Source organism: Mytilus trossulus, chromosome 4 (assembly GCF_036588685.1).
Source record: "Mytilus trossulus isolate FHL-02 chromosome 4, PNRI_Mtr1.1.1.hap1, whole genome shotgun sequence".
In the NCBI taxonomy this organism is placed as follows: Eukaryota; Metazoa; Mollusca; class Bivalvia; order Mytilida; family Mytilidae; genus Mytilus; species Mytilus trossulus.
In genome coordinates this window covers 46,404,486-46,422,389 of record NC_086376.1, presented here as the reverse complement: position 1 = coordinate 46,422,389, position 17,904 = coordinate 46,404,486, and the positions used below count along the sequence as shown (strand labels likewise).

Genomic DNA, 17,904 nt, shown 5'->3' with positions numbered 1-17,904 from the left:
TTTCCAATTTCTTCCATTAACTTTTTCCACTACGTATGCTCTGAATAAATGATCTATGCATCAGCACGAGTTTTCTCTTTACATTTTGATCCCGTGAGGCGAATATGTATTTATATCTGGACACATATGGATGAATAAAGCGCAAAATTTAACTTATCTTGCAATTTTTTAATTGAAAGCTACGATTTATCAGTTATCATACACAATCGAAAAGAAATATTTGGCTTCTTAATAAAATGCTATGCATTTGTGCTTATTTTTTTTAAGAAAAAAAAGAAAAATAATAAATTTTCTACAAAAAAATATTAAAAGTATGACTTTGCGTATCCCTTATCAAAATAGAAAGTTATCAAATTGGGATTTTAGCCTCCTTCTTTGGCACTACTTATGACTGTACAAATCTTAGTTTCAGTTATTGCCGATCATTGTCCGGTAGGAAACTGGATAAAAGTCAATGGAATGTGCTATTTATTTAGTACTCAGAAACTGAAATGGAAAGAGGCAATAGATGAATGTCAACAATACGGACAGTCTGTAACGTCATTACAGTTCTATTCCAAACAAGATAAGGTATGTATGCATGACATAGGACAACTTAAGAATTAGCACGTTTTGCAATTCTAATGTTCAAATATATGCAGATAATGATGAAAATAGCGGGTATGTAGTTCATTAACAGATAAATACGAATGTTAAAGTTTTCTTGAAATAACAATTTAATTCATCATTGTCCATTGTAACATTTTATAGATAGGCATACTGGTATATATATGTCGTGTACAAGTTGCGTTTTTGTACAGGTTATAACATGTACAAAAATATTGTACATGTTATAACTTGTATAATGCAAAAATACAAGTTATAACATGTACAAAAGTACCTCATACATGTTATAACCTGTACAAAATATTGCTTAAAAATGGTTCTAACTTGTACAAAATTTAAGATAAATCTTAAGGAAGTAAAATACACATTTAAATTCACCAATGCATACAGAACAACAACAATAAATAGGCCATATAACGTGTCTCTTTCTGTAGAGGACAATGATCACATAGTTACAGAAATATATGTTTCATGACTTATGTTGGCAAAATGTGTTTTCATGTGATTGAATGTTTTATGTAGTCCATCATGGTTTAAATAAGTGTGACACTATATACTAAAAGCTTGCATTTCCTCAATGACAATATTTCATTAGATACTAGTACATGTAACTAAATTCTTCCCAAAATTTTAAGAACGAAGCCTTATAATATTGGGTAATACTCCTCCCTCTCGTTTTATAGCATGCAAAGACTAAAACAATGTCTTATATGCTTACTCTGTAAAATCAAGAGAGAGCTGAAATAGTTTTTATTGCACCACGTTTCATTATAAATATCTTTGGATCTACTCTTCAACATTTTTGGCCTTCAGCATGACTTATGTAAATTTATAACTCAATTATTTTTTTTACAAACTATAAGATTATTTTATTAGGCGTATGTCATTTTTATATTTTAAATATATATCCTCTACTTTGAAAGCATGTATTTGTGTCCTTTGGACGTTGTCTGCTCCTTGGGCGGGTTGTTATCTTTTAGACACATACCCCATTTCCATTCCCAATTTTATTTGTAGACACACCTGTCCTGGCTATCCTCTTATGTCTTTTAATGTCAACTAGAATGAAAGTATTTTACTATTGCCTTCAAAGTGGACACTCAAATTTACAATTCATCAAATAAAGATATGTCCATAGATAGTCATAAGAGAATTATAAGACACGTCCTAAGATATACATGTATCTTATGACAAGTCTTAGGAATGCTTCGTAATACTGACCCCTGGACATTAACTGTATCAAAAAAGGACAAAACACACTAACATGAAGGAATAATAAAAAGGTTATGAAAATATTATTGATGTCAATAACATCTGTTGCGATAATAGAAACATATCCTTATTTTTCGATTTTGTACAAGTTAAACCCATTTTTAAGCAATATTTTGTACAGGTTATAACATGTATGAGGTAATTTTGTACATGTTATAACTTGTATTTTTGCATCATACAAGTTATAACATGTACAATATTTTTGTACATGTTATAACCTGTACAAAATCGCAACTTGTACACGACATATATATATAAAACACATACCATATGCAATACTGTTAAAAGTCTTTCATAGTAGTTCAGCGTTTTGTACAAATAAACACATCTACATGATAGGTATATTATTGATGTTGATCTTGGTTTTGATGATTAAAATCCCGTAATTTCTATTACTTCAGCCGGAGTTACTGAAAAAATATCTCCATAAAGACTGGATTGATTAGATATCTAACGTCAATAAATTCCATGCACGAATATTGAAGAAGGGAAAAATGATTTTAAAAATATGCCCAATCAACATCTCGGTATTTTATGAAGGGAGAACGGTTTCTAGTATAATGATAATAATTGTCTGCACAAACTGCGTTTTCTAGAAAATTGAAATGTGTAATAAAGTTATGAAATAAGCATACTTTACATCTTTTCATTCGAAAACTAAACGTTTCCCATCTAGTTATAAAAAAAAGAGGATTTTTTGCCATTCTAGTAAATATCCTGAATGCCTTAAGCGTTCATTTTTTTTAGAATCTCTTATACAGCAATTATCCCATAGCTCAAATGCATATTCTAAAAGAGAAACAATATTAAAATTTGCAAGATATATTGCTTCTGTTAATTAATGCATTTTAACTATTTAAAACCCATTTCTGTTGTAGAATGCTTTTCTACAAGCCACAAAAACAATGAGAATAGAACGCTGGTGGACATCACTCAACGAACTGACATCTCCTGGAACATATGTATGGGGGACATCAGATTCGGCTTTAAGACCAGGCGATGGTATACTGTATGCATATTCTAAATTTTGATTTTAATCAGGCTTGCTTAACAAGAAGCTCCAACAGAAAATTTATAGAAAATTCGCCCTTGAATCCTGCAAAACTTGTTTCAGTCTTCTCAGAGTACTCTCAGATCTGTTCATTGTGTCTTTTTGTGTCGGGATGTATAAGTACCCGGCAACGTCCACTTGTATTTTTGTCTATCTGATGAGTTAATCCTTTTTCAACTGATTTTTATAGTTCGTTCTTCTGTTTTACTGTTATACCACTGTCCCAGGTTATGGGGAGGGTTGGGATCCCGCTAACATGTTTAACCCCGCCACATTATTTTTGTATGTGCCTGTCCCAAGTCAGAAGCCTGTAATTCAGTGGTTGTCGTTTGTTTATGTGTTACATATTTGTTTTTCGTTAATATTTTTTACATAAATAAGGCCGTTAGTTTTCTCGTTTGAATTGTTTTACATTGTCTTATCGGGGCCTTTTATAGCTGACTATGCGGTATGCCTAATGGGCTTTGCTCATTGTCGAATACCGTACGGTGACCTATAGTTGTGTCATTTTGGTCTTTTGTGGATAGTTGTCTCATTAGCAATCATACCACATCTTCTTTTTTATATTGACTGCAGAATAACTTCGGTTTGACAAACTATGAAAAAAGATTGCTTCGTATATATTACATACAAACTGTCAATATGCGCATAAAAATAAGTCAATACAATCAGTTCGTTCATTATGACCATTATCTGGCAGAGTTCGTTCATTATGACCATTATCTGGCAGAGTTCGTTCATTATGACCATTATCTGGCAGAGTTCGTTCATTATGACCATTATCTGGCAGAGTTCGTTCATTATGACCATTATCTGGCAGAGTTCGTTCATTATGACCATTATCTGGCAGAAGCAGAATCTAATTTCTTTTCGCAGATACTTTTTTTTCGTGTTTGGCATATCGTAAATTGAATTTCGTGTGTTGTTCGATCACCAGTTGAGATAATTATTTTTCTAAATAATTCTAGTTTTTAATTAATATTTTATAAATAAAAACAGCAAAGTGTATCTATAGACTTTACAGTCTTTGTAAAGACTAAACCTGTAAAATTAAAAGGTGGGTATATGTCATCGATACAGCCACCCCAGAAAACGTAAAAGGCACAAAAGACATCTACATGTCAATATACGGCCTATATCAATAGACACGTGACTATATATTATACATGTCATTCTCAAATTCGGCCGACTGAGTATAGACGGAGATTCAGATTAGAAAACATTTAACATGCAGAGACTAAACTGTGCCATCATTATCATACTCTAAAAAGAATGAAAACATAAAATTTGAACTTGAGACAATAACTTACAGTTTTTACCAACAACTTGTCAGTTCAAATTTTGGATCATAAACATGAAGGCGACATATAATACGCATAAATTTCAAAGAACGAAACCGTATACAGTTATCTTGCGAATATTTCATACCATCAGATAACTAGGAGTTATTTTACTTACTTAAAGATATAACATAATAAAATCAACTACAATATATTCTTGACGCTACAGAGTATGGAATGATGAACCAGATGATACCAAACATTTAGAAAATTGTGGCGCTATAAGTATCCAAGCCACAATCAGTGATGAAGATTGTAAGGAACGGCATGGCTATATATGTGAATATGTCCTTACTGGTATGTTTATCTTAGTTAAATTTGTGGGCATCTGCTAGTCTACCCCAAACATTTATAATTAAATGCACGAAAATCTGCGTGTTTTTGAATTTTTGGTTTGAATTAAACTTGAAGACAAATCCATTCAAACATTCATGGATATACTATCCTATACACAAATGCGATTTCATTAAAAATTGAGAAAAAGAAATAAGTGTATTACTCTCTTAAAAATAAAGTGTTATTGTATAAAATAGATATAGAAATTTCCACTTTTAACTTCTAAGTGTATTATATATTAACAGATACTATAGTTTTACATGTATTTTAAAGTTTCCGCGTTTCATGGTATTTTTAAATTTTGTTCTTGACCAAAACCCATGATTTCTCTTCTAAATACAGAATGTAGCGAAGCAGATCAGTGATAAAAAGGAAGGTGGAAAATTTTGATGCGAAGGACTTTAAATCTATTTGTCTTCTGTACATTTCAGGTAAAACTTGTCTAGATGGCTGGAAATTGTTTAACAGCTCTTGTTACTATATAAGTTATATAACAGACCCGTTCAATAATATACCATGGTCAGATGCAAAACTTAAATGTAATAGTTTGGCTCCAAACGCTCATTTACTCCAACTAGAAACGAATACAGAACAGGTAAATATCATACAAGTCAAAATACAAATCATGTTTTTAATGCCATATTAAAGTTTTGTCCCCAATTTCAGGGTCCACAGACTAGAAAATAATAGTGGGGATGGGGCATCAGTGTACTTGGGACACATTCTTGTTTTCTATGTTTTGGTTTTTGCTACTTAAGTAAAATAAGGGTTTCAAAACGATTGTCAAAAATCCGTTGACATATTTCATTCTAGTAGAGTAGTTTCTGCATTTATGGCTCGTTTATTACGAGTTTCACATTTAAGTTGGCTGACATATATAACTATCGTCTTGTTGTATTGAAGGCTTTTTTGGTGAACCAGTTGCCTTATATCAAAACAACATCCCGTCTATGGTGGATAGGAATGACGGATCAAATAGCTGAGAGTCGATGGTTATGGGTCGATGGTAGTCTTGTTAATCAACAATCCATGTAGGTAATATCTACTAATAAAATTTGTTTGATTACTATGTTTTATTTTGATCTGTTTGTTCAGGATATTGTGCTTGTTGATAATATTATAGCCTTTTTATTGCAAGTAATTCATAAAATAATATTGTTTACATGTTCATTATATTTGCAACTGATCTGAATTTTATGGATTTTCTTGAAACTTTGTAGAGTTTCTATCCGGCATGTCTGGGAAGTTATCAAATTTTACTTTATCTTTATCATTTCTGATGATTTTTAAAGTTTAATCAATTGTTCAATTTGATTTTCATATTGTTCATATTTTAACTCTATAATTTAAAATGATATGGAATTAAATAAATCTCTTATGTCCTTTTTTTTAGTTTAAAATAATTGTATTGAACTAAATTTCTTTTAAAATTTCTAATACATGTATTTGAACATGGTATTTCTTATGTTACTAAACATTTCAATTGCCAATATTTATTTTTTTTAAATTCATAATAATTCTAACCCGAAAATCTACAATTTTCATAGACAAGACAAGACAAGACAAATACTTTATTAGAGTCTCACCTCAAAATTGACATACATTTATACATTTATAAAATTACAGTAATATTTAAAACAACATGAGCCACTCTAAAAAGAGTTATGAGAGACTATAAAATTTCTACAAAACACATTATTATCTACAATTATATAAAATACCTTTTCTTTTTAATAATACATCATAGCAGATTTTGGCTAAAAAGTAACACACATTTTCATCAGTGAATAAAAATTTGAATTTATCATCATCAGACAAATTAACAAAATCACAATTAAAAGAGCTAGCATGTCTAAATAAAATAGCTCGTAAATCTGCATATACTGGGCAGTTAATTAAGACATGTTTCTCATCTTCAATAAAGTTATTTTTCTTACATTGCTCATTAAAACATAATCTATTGTCAACCATAATGCCTTCATATCGGCCAGTTTCTATTCTCAGAGGTGCAACACCACATCTAAATTTAGCATATGCACTCTTATATTTTCCAGGCATATTAATACATAAATATTTTTCTCTATTAAAACATTGCTTAAACATTCTATACGTTCGCAATTTACTTCTTTCATTGTACATTAAGTCAGAGTACCACTTCTCTTTATATCTACAAAAATTTTCCTTTTCAATTTGTTTAATTGTATTTTTATCAATAGAAAAATCAGTATTACATAAAAACTCCATATCCATTTCTTTAAATTTCACATTGACTCTATAATTCCAATTTTTAAATTTACTATTACAGCATCTATTGCCCCATAAGAAAACCTTTTTATTAACTCTACAATGAGACATTTTAGTAAGTCTCGACCATAATCTAAAAATACATGTCCACTGAGATATAATACTGGGCATCCAACCCATATCTCCATATAAGGCTAAGTTAGGGGTGTATTTACCCACACCCATAAAAAATCTCATTGCTCTATTTTTTACAGCATTAATACAAGAAAAATCCTGGTGACCCCAAATTGAGGCACCGTATTCAATTACAGACATAACAAGTGTATCAAAAAGTTTTGTAAATGTATCAAATTGAAAACCTCCATTAGCTTTACATTTAGCTATTAATAAACCTAATGACCTACTTGCAGATTTAGCTACTGCCTTAGCCATACAATTGTAGTCTAAAAATTCTGACAACAGTAAACCTAGATAAGTATAACTAGGAACAATTTCCATATCATTATTATTAAGTACAAAAGTAAAATTTGTCTTTGGTATAGACTTAGTTCTGAAATGTACAATTTTTGATTTCTCTAGATTTACAACTAAATCATTTTTACAACACCATATATTTAAAGTGTCCAACATTTTTTGTAAATCTTTCTCATTTTCTGTTATAAATACAAGATCATCTGCATAAAGTAGTACACAAATTTTTTCATCATCAATTTTTACTCCAATATCTATTTTTTTTACTTCATCTACAAGGTCATTAATAAAAATGTTAAACAAAATTGGAGACAGAATACACCCTTGTTTCAAACCACATTTAACCTCAAACCAGTCAGTAAAATTACCATTTACTTTTACACATGAATATACATTTCTATAAAGTGAAAAAATAGCATTTAACATTTTACTACTTATACCTAAATTTTCCAATTTACCAAAAAGCAAATCCCTGTTTATCCAGTCGTAAGCTTTTTTAAAGTCTATAAATGCTACAAATGTTGATAATTTACGCAATTTACGTGTTTCTATGACAGTAGTCAAAGTAGAAATATGGTCTATAGTATTTCGTCCCTTTCTGAAACCATTTTGTTCATCATGAAGAAAATTAAGTTCATCAAGTTTAACGGTAAGACGAGAGTTTAATACACCACAGTAAAGTTTATAAGATACAGGAGCCAAAGTTATTCCATATGAAAAAGTGATCAAATGTTGCAATTCTTTGAAGTTCACTAATTGTTTTTAACAGTTGAATACTTGTAAAATTATAAACATCTATTGAAATATTTTTGTTGGCATTCAAGGAATAGGTATTAACATATAAAATGTTGGCATTCGAGGAAGACACCTTGCCTATATATTTTTCGATATGTCATTATAATAATCAATCGTATTTGTTTGTAATATTGAAAATCTACGGAAGCGTATTAGGGACATAGTAAAAATAAAATTGGCATTAAACTTTTATCTCTAAGTCGAAATTTTGACTTTTCAGATCTCAAAATTTTGACTTTAATTTGAAATTCTGACTATTCAAATCTCGAAATTTTAATTAAACTTGAAATTTTGACTTTCTAAAATCTTAAAATTTCGACTTTAAACTGAAAATTTCGACTTTTCAAAAACTCGAAATTTTGACTTAATATATTAAACTCAAAATTTCGACTTTTTTTTATTAAACTCAAAATTTTGACTGTATGTAAAGCTCAAAATTTCGACTTTTTTTTTATAATCTCGAAATTTCGACTTTTTTTAACTCAAAATTTTGACTTTGAAATAAAAAAATCCTCTTTTATAATCTCTTAATTTTTTTTAAGTTATAATTTTGACTTTTTATTAGTATTTTAAAACTTGTTATTAAACTTGTTAACACAGTTATTGTAATTTTAGAAGGAGTAGACATGAAGACATGGACGCAATTTATTAAAGCGTCATCCACACATTTTAGCAATTTATATTAAGAAATTGGGTTTATTCTTAAATTAAGAAATGGATGAACATTTGATATTGAAGAATTTCATTCGTAAAGAACATGCATGTTGACAGAAAAAAAAAATGTTTTCCCATATTATTCCATGTTCTAGTTTCGACGACAATGTCATATGATCGTCATATTTGAGGACATTTAGCATCCTATGTTTTATAGTTGGTTTCAAAGGCCTGTTTCGTTTACTAAAAGCAAGTCACTGACTTTGCCTTGTTTAAACAATGGTAAATTAAGTGGCAAATATGCCATTCCTATTTAGGACGACTCATTAGCTGCTTAGTTTTTTAGTTTTTTGAATTTTGAAATGTAGGGTCTTTTTTATAGAACATTGATTAAACTCTAAAAGTTGGCATTCTTATGACACTACTGTTAACCCTTGTCTTTATATATAAGACTGTTGAATAAAAATATGGCGTAATATAAGTGTCGGAATAACGGGGTTGTCTTTGATACACATATATGAAGTTCAGACTTGAAATATATATTTGTACGTAAAACATATTCCATTTATTCTTCCGCAAAAACTAAAATAACTTCTTTAAAATGATCAATAGATATGAGAAGATGTGGTGTGAGTGCCAATGAGACAACTATCCATCCAAATAACAATTAAAAAAAAAGTAAACCATTAAAGGTCAATGTACGGCCTTCAACACAGAGCCTTGGCTCACACCGAACAACAAGCTATAAAGGGCCCCAAAATTACTAGTGTAAAACCATTCAAACGGGAAAATCAACGGTCTAATTTATACAAAAAAAACGAGAAACGAGAAACACGTATATATTACATAAACAAACGACAACTACTGTACATCAGATTCCTGACTTAGGACAGGTGCAAACATTTGCAGCGGGATTAAACGTTTTAATGGATCCAAACCTTCTCCCTTTTTCTGAAACAATAGCATAAAATCACAACATAGAAAAACACACGATAAAATATCAATTGGCAGACTTAACTCAATCAAAAAACGTAAATTAATACACAATGAACGAATAAATTTGATATTCAAGTTTATTGATATCTGCATGCTTATTATGATGTATATGGTTCTCCGCTTGCTGATATAAATGACTGTGAATGTGATAATTGCAAACGTATAATTAATAAGGAAAAGTCGAAATTTTCAGTTTTAAAAAAGTTAAAATTTTGAGTTTAAAAGAAGTCGAAATTTTGAGTTTAAATAAGTTGAAATATCGAGTTTAAAATAAGTCGAAATTTCGAGTTTAAAATAAGTCGAAATTTCGAGTTTAAAATAAGTCGAAATTTCGAGTTTATGAAAGTCAAAATTTCAAGTTAAAGTCAAAATTTCGGGATTTGAAAAGTCAAAATTTCAAGTTTTAGTCAAAATTTTAAGATTTGAAATGTTAAAATTTCGACCATGAAAAAGAAGTTCACTGCCAATTTTATTTTTTCTATGTCCCTAATACGCTTCCGTAAAAATCTAAAGAAAATGCATGATAGATTTTAATTATATAAGCCGGAGAGATTTAAAAATGAAATAGACGAGAAATTGATACATGCACTCGCTGTACGTAATCGCAAACGAAATTAAACACCATATTACTTTGATGCTACTTTGCAATTATATTACATTGGATATTTGACGTAATAAATTCTGCTTTTTTTGTATCGATAATCAGACAATGGGAGATAGAGCCTGACAATTTAGGAGGCCAAGAACATTGTGCCATGATGTATAACAGCGGTGTCTTCTCAGACAAGTCATGTGACACATTAGCGAACTACGTATGCACGACGTCTCAAATAGGTATTACCATGGATAATAGATCTACGGATACAAGTCAATGAAATGAGAATGCAACAAGAAAATACATTTAAAAAAAGTACAGACCAGCATTTAGTTCACAATGTTAAGGCAATAGTCTAGGCTATACTTAAAAAGTCAAACTTGAGGAATTAAATGAATTCATCTGACGCGACAACAGATCTGCCTTTAACACAATAAAAAACACTCAATGGGTAACAATATGAAAAAACACTCAATGGGCAACAATATACAGTACTGACTTTGGGCAGTTTATCAATCTATGACTGGGTTATTGTTTATCTTGAACATTTGGATAACAAACGAACAGAGATGATACATTAAAATCAGTTTAGATAACCTCAATTAATTGAACTCAGTGAAACTTGTATCACAGACGAGACTGTTCGGAGGCAACAAGTTGTTTTTATACAATGAAGAAAACACACGATGTATATATAAAGAATATAAAAAATTGTGGTTTCTTCATTAGGTATAGGTTTACGAATTGTTCATTCTGGTTTTAATATACTCGATTTTCTTTTAACACAAAATGTTCATTTAAGGGTTCATAAAGAAAAACATTAAGAATAAGAAAATACTACGACTGGTGGATTGTTTAGTTCTCTGTGTTTATCATCCATCTAGTTGTCAAGGCTTCAGCATTGACACTACACACTACCTTAATGGATTGCTGCTCAGTAATTCAGAAAAGAAAAAAAAATTCGTTTCTTAGTTATAAAAATAAGTAAATGTATTTGGTTTCTTTCTTTATGTCTATGGACTTTATCGATATAGGGTAATGTGGTATGAGTGCCAATGAGACAACTTTCCATCCAAGTACATAAAATTGAGAATGGAAATGGGGAATGTGTCAAAGAGACAACAATCCGACCAAATAAAAAAAACAAAAGCAGAAGGTCACAACCAGGTCTTTAATGTAGCGAGAAATTCCCGCACCCGGAGGTGTCCTTCAGCTGGCCCCTAAACAAATATATACTTCAGTGATAATGAACGCCATACTAATTTCCAAATTGTACACAAGAAACTAAAATTAAAACAATACAAGACTAACAAAGGCCAGAGGCTCCTGACTTGGGACAGGCGCAAAAATGCGGCGGGGTTAAACATGTTTGTGAGATCTCAACCCTCCCCCTAAACCTCTAACCAATGTAGAAAAGTAAACGCATAACAATACGCACATTAAAATTCAGTTCAAGATAAGTCCGAGTCTGATGTCAGAAGATGTAACCAAAGAAAATAAACAAAATGACAATAATACATAAATAACAACAGACTACTAGCAGTTTACTGACATGCCAGCTCCAGACTTCAATTAAACTGACTGAAAGATTATGATTTCATCATATGAACATCAGGCACAATCCTTCCCGTTAGGGGTTTACTATCATACCATCATTACATATATGAGAAGAACATAACCCGTGTCATGCCAACAACTGTTTTTTGAATAAATGTGTTTAGTTCCGACGCAAGGACCTTATCAGTGACTCAATATTAACGCCAAAATATGCAACCTTTAATGACTTGACACCAGTATCGTAATTATATCCCTTCTTAAGTCTATTCAAAGGTTTTGTAAGTTTGTGAGGTGAATACTGACACCTTTGTGCTTTATAAAGAATATTTCCATAAAAAATTGGATGGGAAATACCTGAACGTATAAGAAGTCTGCATGTTGAGCTATATTTACGAATGATGTCTTTATACCGATGATAAAATTTAGTAAATGTTTTCACTAGTTTGTGATATCGAAAACCCTGGTGTAATAATTTTTCAGTAATACATAAATTTCTCTCGTTAAAATCTAAAACAGTGTTACATACACGAGCGAATCGTACACGTTGAGATATATAAACACCGTAAGATGGTGAAAAGGGAACGTCACCATCTAAAAACGGACAATTAACGATAGGAAATGAAAAATCATTCCTTTTATCATAAATTTTAGTATTCAGCTTTCCGTTAGTGATATGGATATCAAGATCGAGGAAAGGGCAGTGGTCTTGTTAGTATTAGCTTTATTTAAAGTAAGTTCAGCAGGATAAATTTCATTAATATACATACTGAAGTCGTCATTATTGAGAGTCAAAATATCATCCAAATATCTAAAAGTATTATTAAATTTGTTTATCAGATGTTGTTTCGATGGGTCTTTGCTTATTTTTGTATACACATGTTTTTCTTTCATTTACTGTTTCAGTTTTGTTCTGTAGACTGTATTATACATTTCATTTTGATATTGATTGTCAATATTAGCTGATCTTATTTCAGGGCTCGTACATTTTATACTAAATATTATTCTAGGTGACAGTGAATTATTAGATAAAGTTGGTTGTCCACCAAATTGGATACGAGGTGGACATAAATGCTACTTATTTCAAACTGCTAATTTAAGATCATGGACCGATGCTTCTACAGCGTGTAGACCTGGTGGTGGTCGACTTCTGCAAATCGAAAGTAAAGATGAAAAGGTAATTTTCCTATATGGCATAAATGTCATATATAAATATAACATGACATTAAAAGGATGCAAAAGCGAGACATAGCGATCCTAAATTCCGTTGGCGTCGTCGTTTGCGTCAGCCGCGTCCACAAATAATCACTCTGTGGTTATACAGCTTTTGAAATTTTAATAACGTTCTTAAGGAAACTATCCTGGATTTCTACTAAACTTGGACAAAAGCTTGTTTATGATAAGATAGTATCCATAAGCATTTTTTTTTAAAGAAAAATCTCCTTTTTATAGATAAAGGAAGATGTGGTGTGAGTGCCAATGACACAACTCTCCATCCAAATAACAATTTATAAAAGTAAACCATTATAGGCCCTCAACACGGAGCCTTGGCTCACACCGACCAAAAGCTATAAAGGGCCCCCAAAATAACTAGTGTTAAACCATTCAAACGGGGAAAACCAACTGCCTAGTCTATATAAAAAACGAGAAACGATAAACACGTATAAATAACATAAACAAACGACAACTACTGTACATCATATTATTTACTTAGTTTTGTTTTCTCTGCCAGTAAACATTACATTCACTATGTGGATTAAGTTTTTGAATATTTTTCATAACTTTCTTAAACTATCCTGGATTTTTACCAAACTTAGACAGAGGCTTGTTTATGATCAAGAGCTAGAGAAGATTTTTTTTTTAGTTTTCCCCCTTTTTTGTCTGCTACTTTTGTCGCAAACGGGAGACAAAGCGTTCCAACATTCCGTCCTCGTCAGAGCAGCAAAAGTAATCGAGACACTGCATGGGTTCCACGGAACCCTTACATTTTTTATTATTTTATAGCAAGTTAAAAATTTCTGATTAAATTTGAAAAATGTTTGGTTTGTGTATGGAGGAACAAATTCTAAATGGATATTTTTTTCTCTAAGAAATATGATTTAGAGTTAAATATTAACGATCACATTTAGCTTGGCACAATTTAACAGGCTTCACACAGTTTGGATTTTTGAAGAAGGAAAAAAATGGACAATTTACACATTATTTTTCATTTTCTGTCTAACAATAATTTTAAAGAGGCATATTTTTAAGACGTTGATCAATTTTTCATACTTTCAACATGTTCAATATGTTTGATTGTTCTTTGATACAGTATATTTTTTCTTGTTTTTTTAGTTTTGCTATCTATTATACCGGTTTTTCACAGTTTTATCTGTATTGTATACCGGTATTTAAAAAAAATCTGTCTATTCACATCGACATTTTAAAGTTTTTGGTATATCATTCCTATATTATAGATTTTCCCTGTCTAATAATAATAATCATAGAGTTTTCTATGCTTATAACTAGTATATTTTGTGCACTGAATATTATAGAATGTTTGATACATGTAGTATATATTAATTTCTCCAATTTTCATCATAGAGCGTGTCTTTTTGTGTAAAATACTCCTCTTATTAATGAACAAAATAATATTCCCGACAAAAAGAGAGATACGATAACCAAAAAACTAATCACAAACATGCAAAACAAAATTTACAAACTCCACAAGCATAAACATATATATGTCTAAAGAAACCTCATTTGTGATCTCATGCTCGCCTCGAGTGCACCAGTTACTATGTGGGAAGTTGAGGGGTCGAAACACGGCAGCTAGGGTCAAACTTTAAAATTGGTACTTGTTGCTTCTCAGAAAAAACTGCATTAAGGAGTAACAGCAAAGCTCGGTCAGAACAATGTGTCCATGGTAGGGTGACATGTCTTCCTGCAAACTGTTACCTTGTGATCTTACACGTTAAAAACCAGGATCGGATTGTCTGTCTGATACAAAGCAGGTCCGAGTACACAGTTATTTCGTAGTGCATTTCTTTTAGACAAAACATGAAAAAAAATTCTAAGGGAGGAGGAAAACACCAGTGAGGTTTCTTTGTAAAGATATGGTAAAATATCGTGAACATTGATAAACTTAATCTGGATAAATACTTAGAAGGGCAAGCATTTATATATCACGTCATGCCTAGTTATAGTTTGATTTTAAATACGCTCATTTTCATTTACAATTTATTTTTCAGAACTGGATAGAGCTTCAAACTAGATACTACAAGATGTATCCATTTTGGTCTGGTCTAACCTTTCATGTAAATGATAACAAATGGTTTTGGTCCACTGGTATACAGGCAGATATGAATCTCATGTAAATACACGTTATGTGTTACATTCTTTTTAAAGTATACATTCAACTGTAGTCTGAGGATCAATGCACACCATAGATTTTTTTGTCGATATGTAGAAATAAAACACAAACTCAGGTCGAATCTGAACCTTTGTTTCATTTCTTTTCTTCTATTTTTGAAACTCGCAACATCCTTTTTACATTGACAAGCAGTGTTATTTCATCTTGGAACTACACATTTTTAATATGATTAGCCAATACCACAGACAAGTCTTGAAGAAAATTTAATAGTAGTATTATGACTAACCTTTTTTCTCTCTTAAAAGTACAACAGCAGTACTTTACTCAAGTTCAGTGTTAATTTACTAACAGAAAAGATATATAAGCACACATGGCACGATTGCCAGTGACAATCATCACAGACCATAAGATATTTACAATTTATTGTGTTTTCGCCAAATTTTGCAAGTATCATAAACATTAATGTTTATTCTTTTTTCTTCTTCAGAAAATGGAACTCAGAACCCAATAATTACGCCGGAAACGAAGATTGTGGAGAAATATTTCAAGACGGGGGATTTAATGACATGAGCTGTTTATCAAAAGCAAAATACATATGTGAAGTTCATTTAGAAAGTATGTTGTAATATTCAGTTCGGTAGTCCTCGTTTTGAGGTGAAAATTTTCTAAAACTAATCAAGTTGTTCGGCAAATCAGACTCAAAAGGACGAAACTCGGATATTTTTGTCAAAATTTTGATGATCATAATTGTTAAAGACTGCCGGTAAACACTGCATCCTTCTCCTTTTCCAATACAAACCCAATACGTAGATTAGTGTGGAATTTCACAAGACTCAGTATATTTAATGACAGAAAAACTTCATAATTTAGAAGTAATATTTTCTAATGCCAGATGGTCTTTATAGATTACATATCAAATAATAAAAGGAAATACTCAATATCAAACGATTAAAACGCAATGAAACAGCAACCTAGCGAAAAAGTATACACAAGAAATTTAGAGATAACCTACAGCCTTCAACCATAGGCAGCGTTCTATACAATATGTCAAGGTCTTAATCATTCTTTATTATTCAATATGATGATTACATTTTTTTCTCTCTTAAATGTGCAACTGCAGTTCATTACTTTTAAAAGTGACATAAGCACATGTGGTACCAGAAAAATCATCACAGATCATAAGATATCACTACAAATTATTTTGCTTTTCACCATTTACGTAGATGATTTGCTAAAGGATTGAAAATTGATAGGGTTTTCAGCACTTTGATACACGAATTAAATTGCATTAGTATTCGCTATATCAGATGTTGCATTTATTACATCTGAACCTAGCACTATTGTTCAATTTCTTTATCTATTAAATAATCTATTATTATAGATGCAGACTGTCCATCTGGGTGGTTTAAGATATTTAGTGCCGATTTCAATAGCTGTTACTTTATCAGCAATGGCACTGATTTAGCTGCATGGGATGAAGCCATAGACAAGTGTAAAGAACGTGCACAACCGAATGATGGCGCTTTAGTTGCTTTTGATTCTCAGGATGAATTGGTTAGTATTGCTTTAAATAGTCTGGTGAATTGTTAAAATATGAACTAACATGTATTGTTACTTAAGAGTTAGCCACCCGGTTGGGAGACATAACTTTAAATTAAAGAATATGATTTTAAAAGAAAAAATATGCTACTCTAAAGAATATGCAACTCTAAAGTGCGTTTATCATCGACGCACCTTTTGCCATTGCAAGAGTAATCGTTATTACTTTTGTCTTGTACATTTACAGTTGCGACATGCAATAGTGAAATGGCAAGACACTTATTTCGTTCATTTAATATGTTTTAAAAAAATAACAAAATGGCAACTGTAGCTGCTTTGTTGCTTTCTTCAATGTGATGGGTTTGCTCATTGTTTGTTATGCGATCTGAAATCAATCCAAATGATTAATGTGACAAGACCATTAAAATAATGATGTGGTCTGACTTTTTTTTCGATTTATCGTTTTTGATTGGTATAACTATCTTCCATTTTTTTTTAATTTCTGTTGTCTCTTTTCAAATATATTAAAAAACATAGATAACCTATAACATAAATAAAAGATACTTATTACCTAGTCCGAACTCCGAAATATCATCTTATTTTTTTATCTCTTGTTTTCTAATATGAAACTATAATTTTATGTGCTTTAAAAAATATAAAACTTGTAATTTTAATTCCAGACAAAAGTGGTTCAGTTTTTAAAACAAGTTGAACCTAATCCATTTGGTTGGTGGACTGGTTTGAATGACAGAAAAAAGGACGGGAATTGGGTGTATTACACTTCTTTTGATAACCCATCTGGGGGTTCAAATGTTAAAATGTAAGTAATACTTCAATGGTTTAATGTATTGATCATTGATAATTTCAGGGAGGATTGTTGTGACAAAAATTTGTTAAATGGAAAGTTCTCAATGAGAAATTTAAATAATCTCCATTGTTTCACCCTACTTTGTTAAATGGTTTATCTGACAAATCCAGAGATAAAGCAGACCTGCATGTATTTGTGGTATCTTTAATTTCATAATCAACTTGATATTTACGATCTTAATACTCACCAAACAAAGGTGTATGCATAGTGATAGGACATCATTACTATCAG

The 17,904-nt window shown here is 30.9% G+C and overlaps 1 protein-coding gene across 1 annotated transcript in view; it reads left to right on the top strand.

Annotated features, from left to right (window-relative positions):
- LOC134715385 (secretory phospholipase A2 receptor-like) overlaps positions 1-17,904 on the top strand; it is a 39,802-nt gene that overhangs the window by 16,020 nt on the left and 5,878 nt on the right. The window contains exons 2-12 of the mRNA XM_063577538.1: positions 407-570; positions 2,757-2,887; positions 4,439-4,566; positions 5,037-5,200; positions 5,509-5,636; positions 10,472-10,599; positions 12,925-13,091; positions 15,145-15,266; positions 15,754-15,881; positions 16,648-16,820; positions 17,486-17,625. Coding sequence (XP_063433608.1) covers positions 407-570; positions 2,757-2,887; positions 4,439-4,566; positions 5,037-5,200; positions 5,509-5,636; positions 10,472-10,599; positions 12,925-13,091; positions 15,145-15,266; positions 15,754-15,881; positions 16,648-16,820; positions 17,486-17,625 — 1,573 coding nt within the window. The remainder of the gene's footprint in view (positions 1-406; positions 571-2,756; positions 2,888-4,438; positions 4,567-5,036; positions 5,201-5,508; positions 5,637-10,471; positions 10,600-12,924; positions 13,092-15,144; positions 15,267-15,753; positions 15,882-16,647; positions 16,821-17,485; positions 17,626-17,904) is intronic.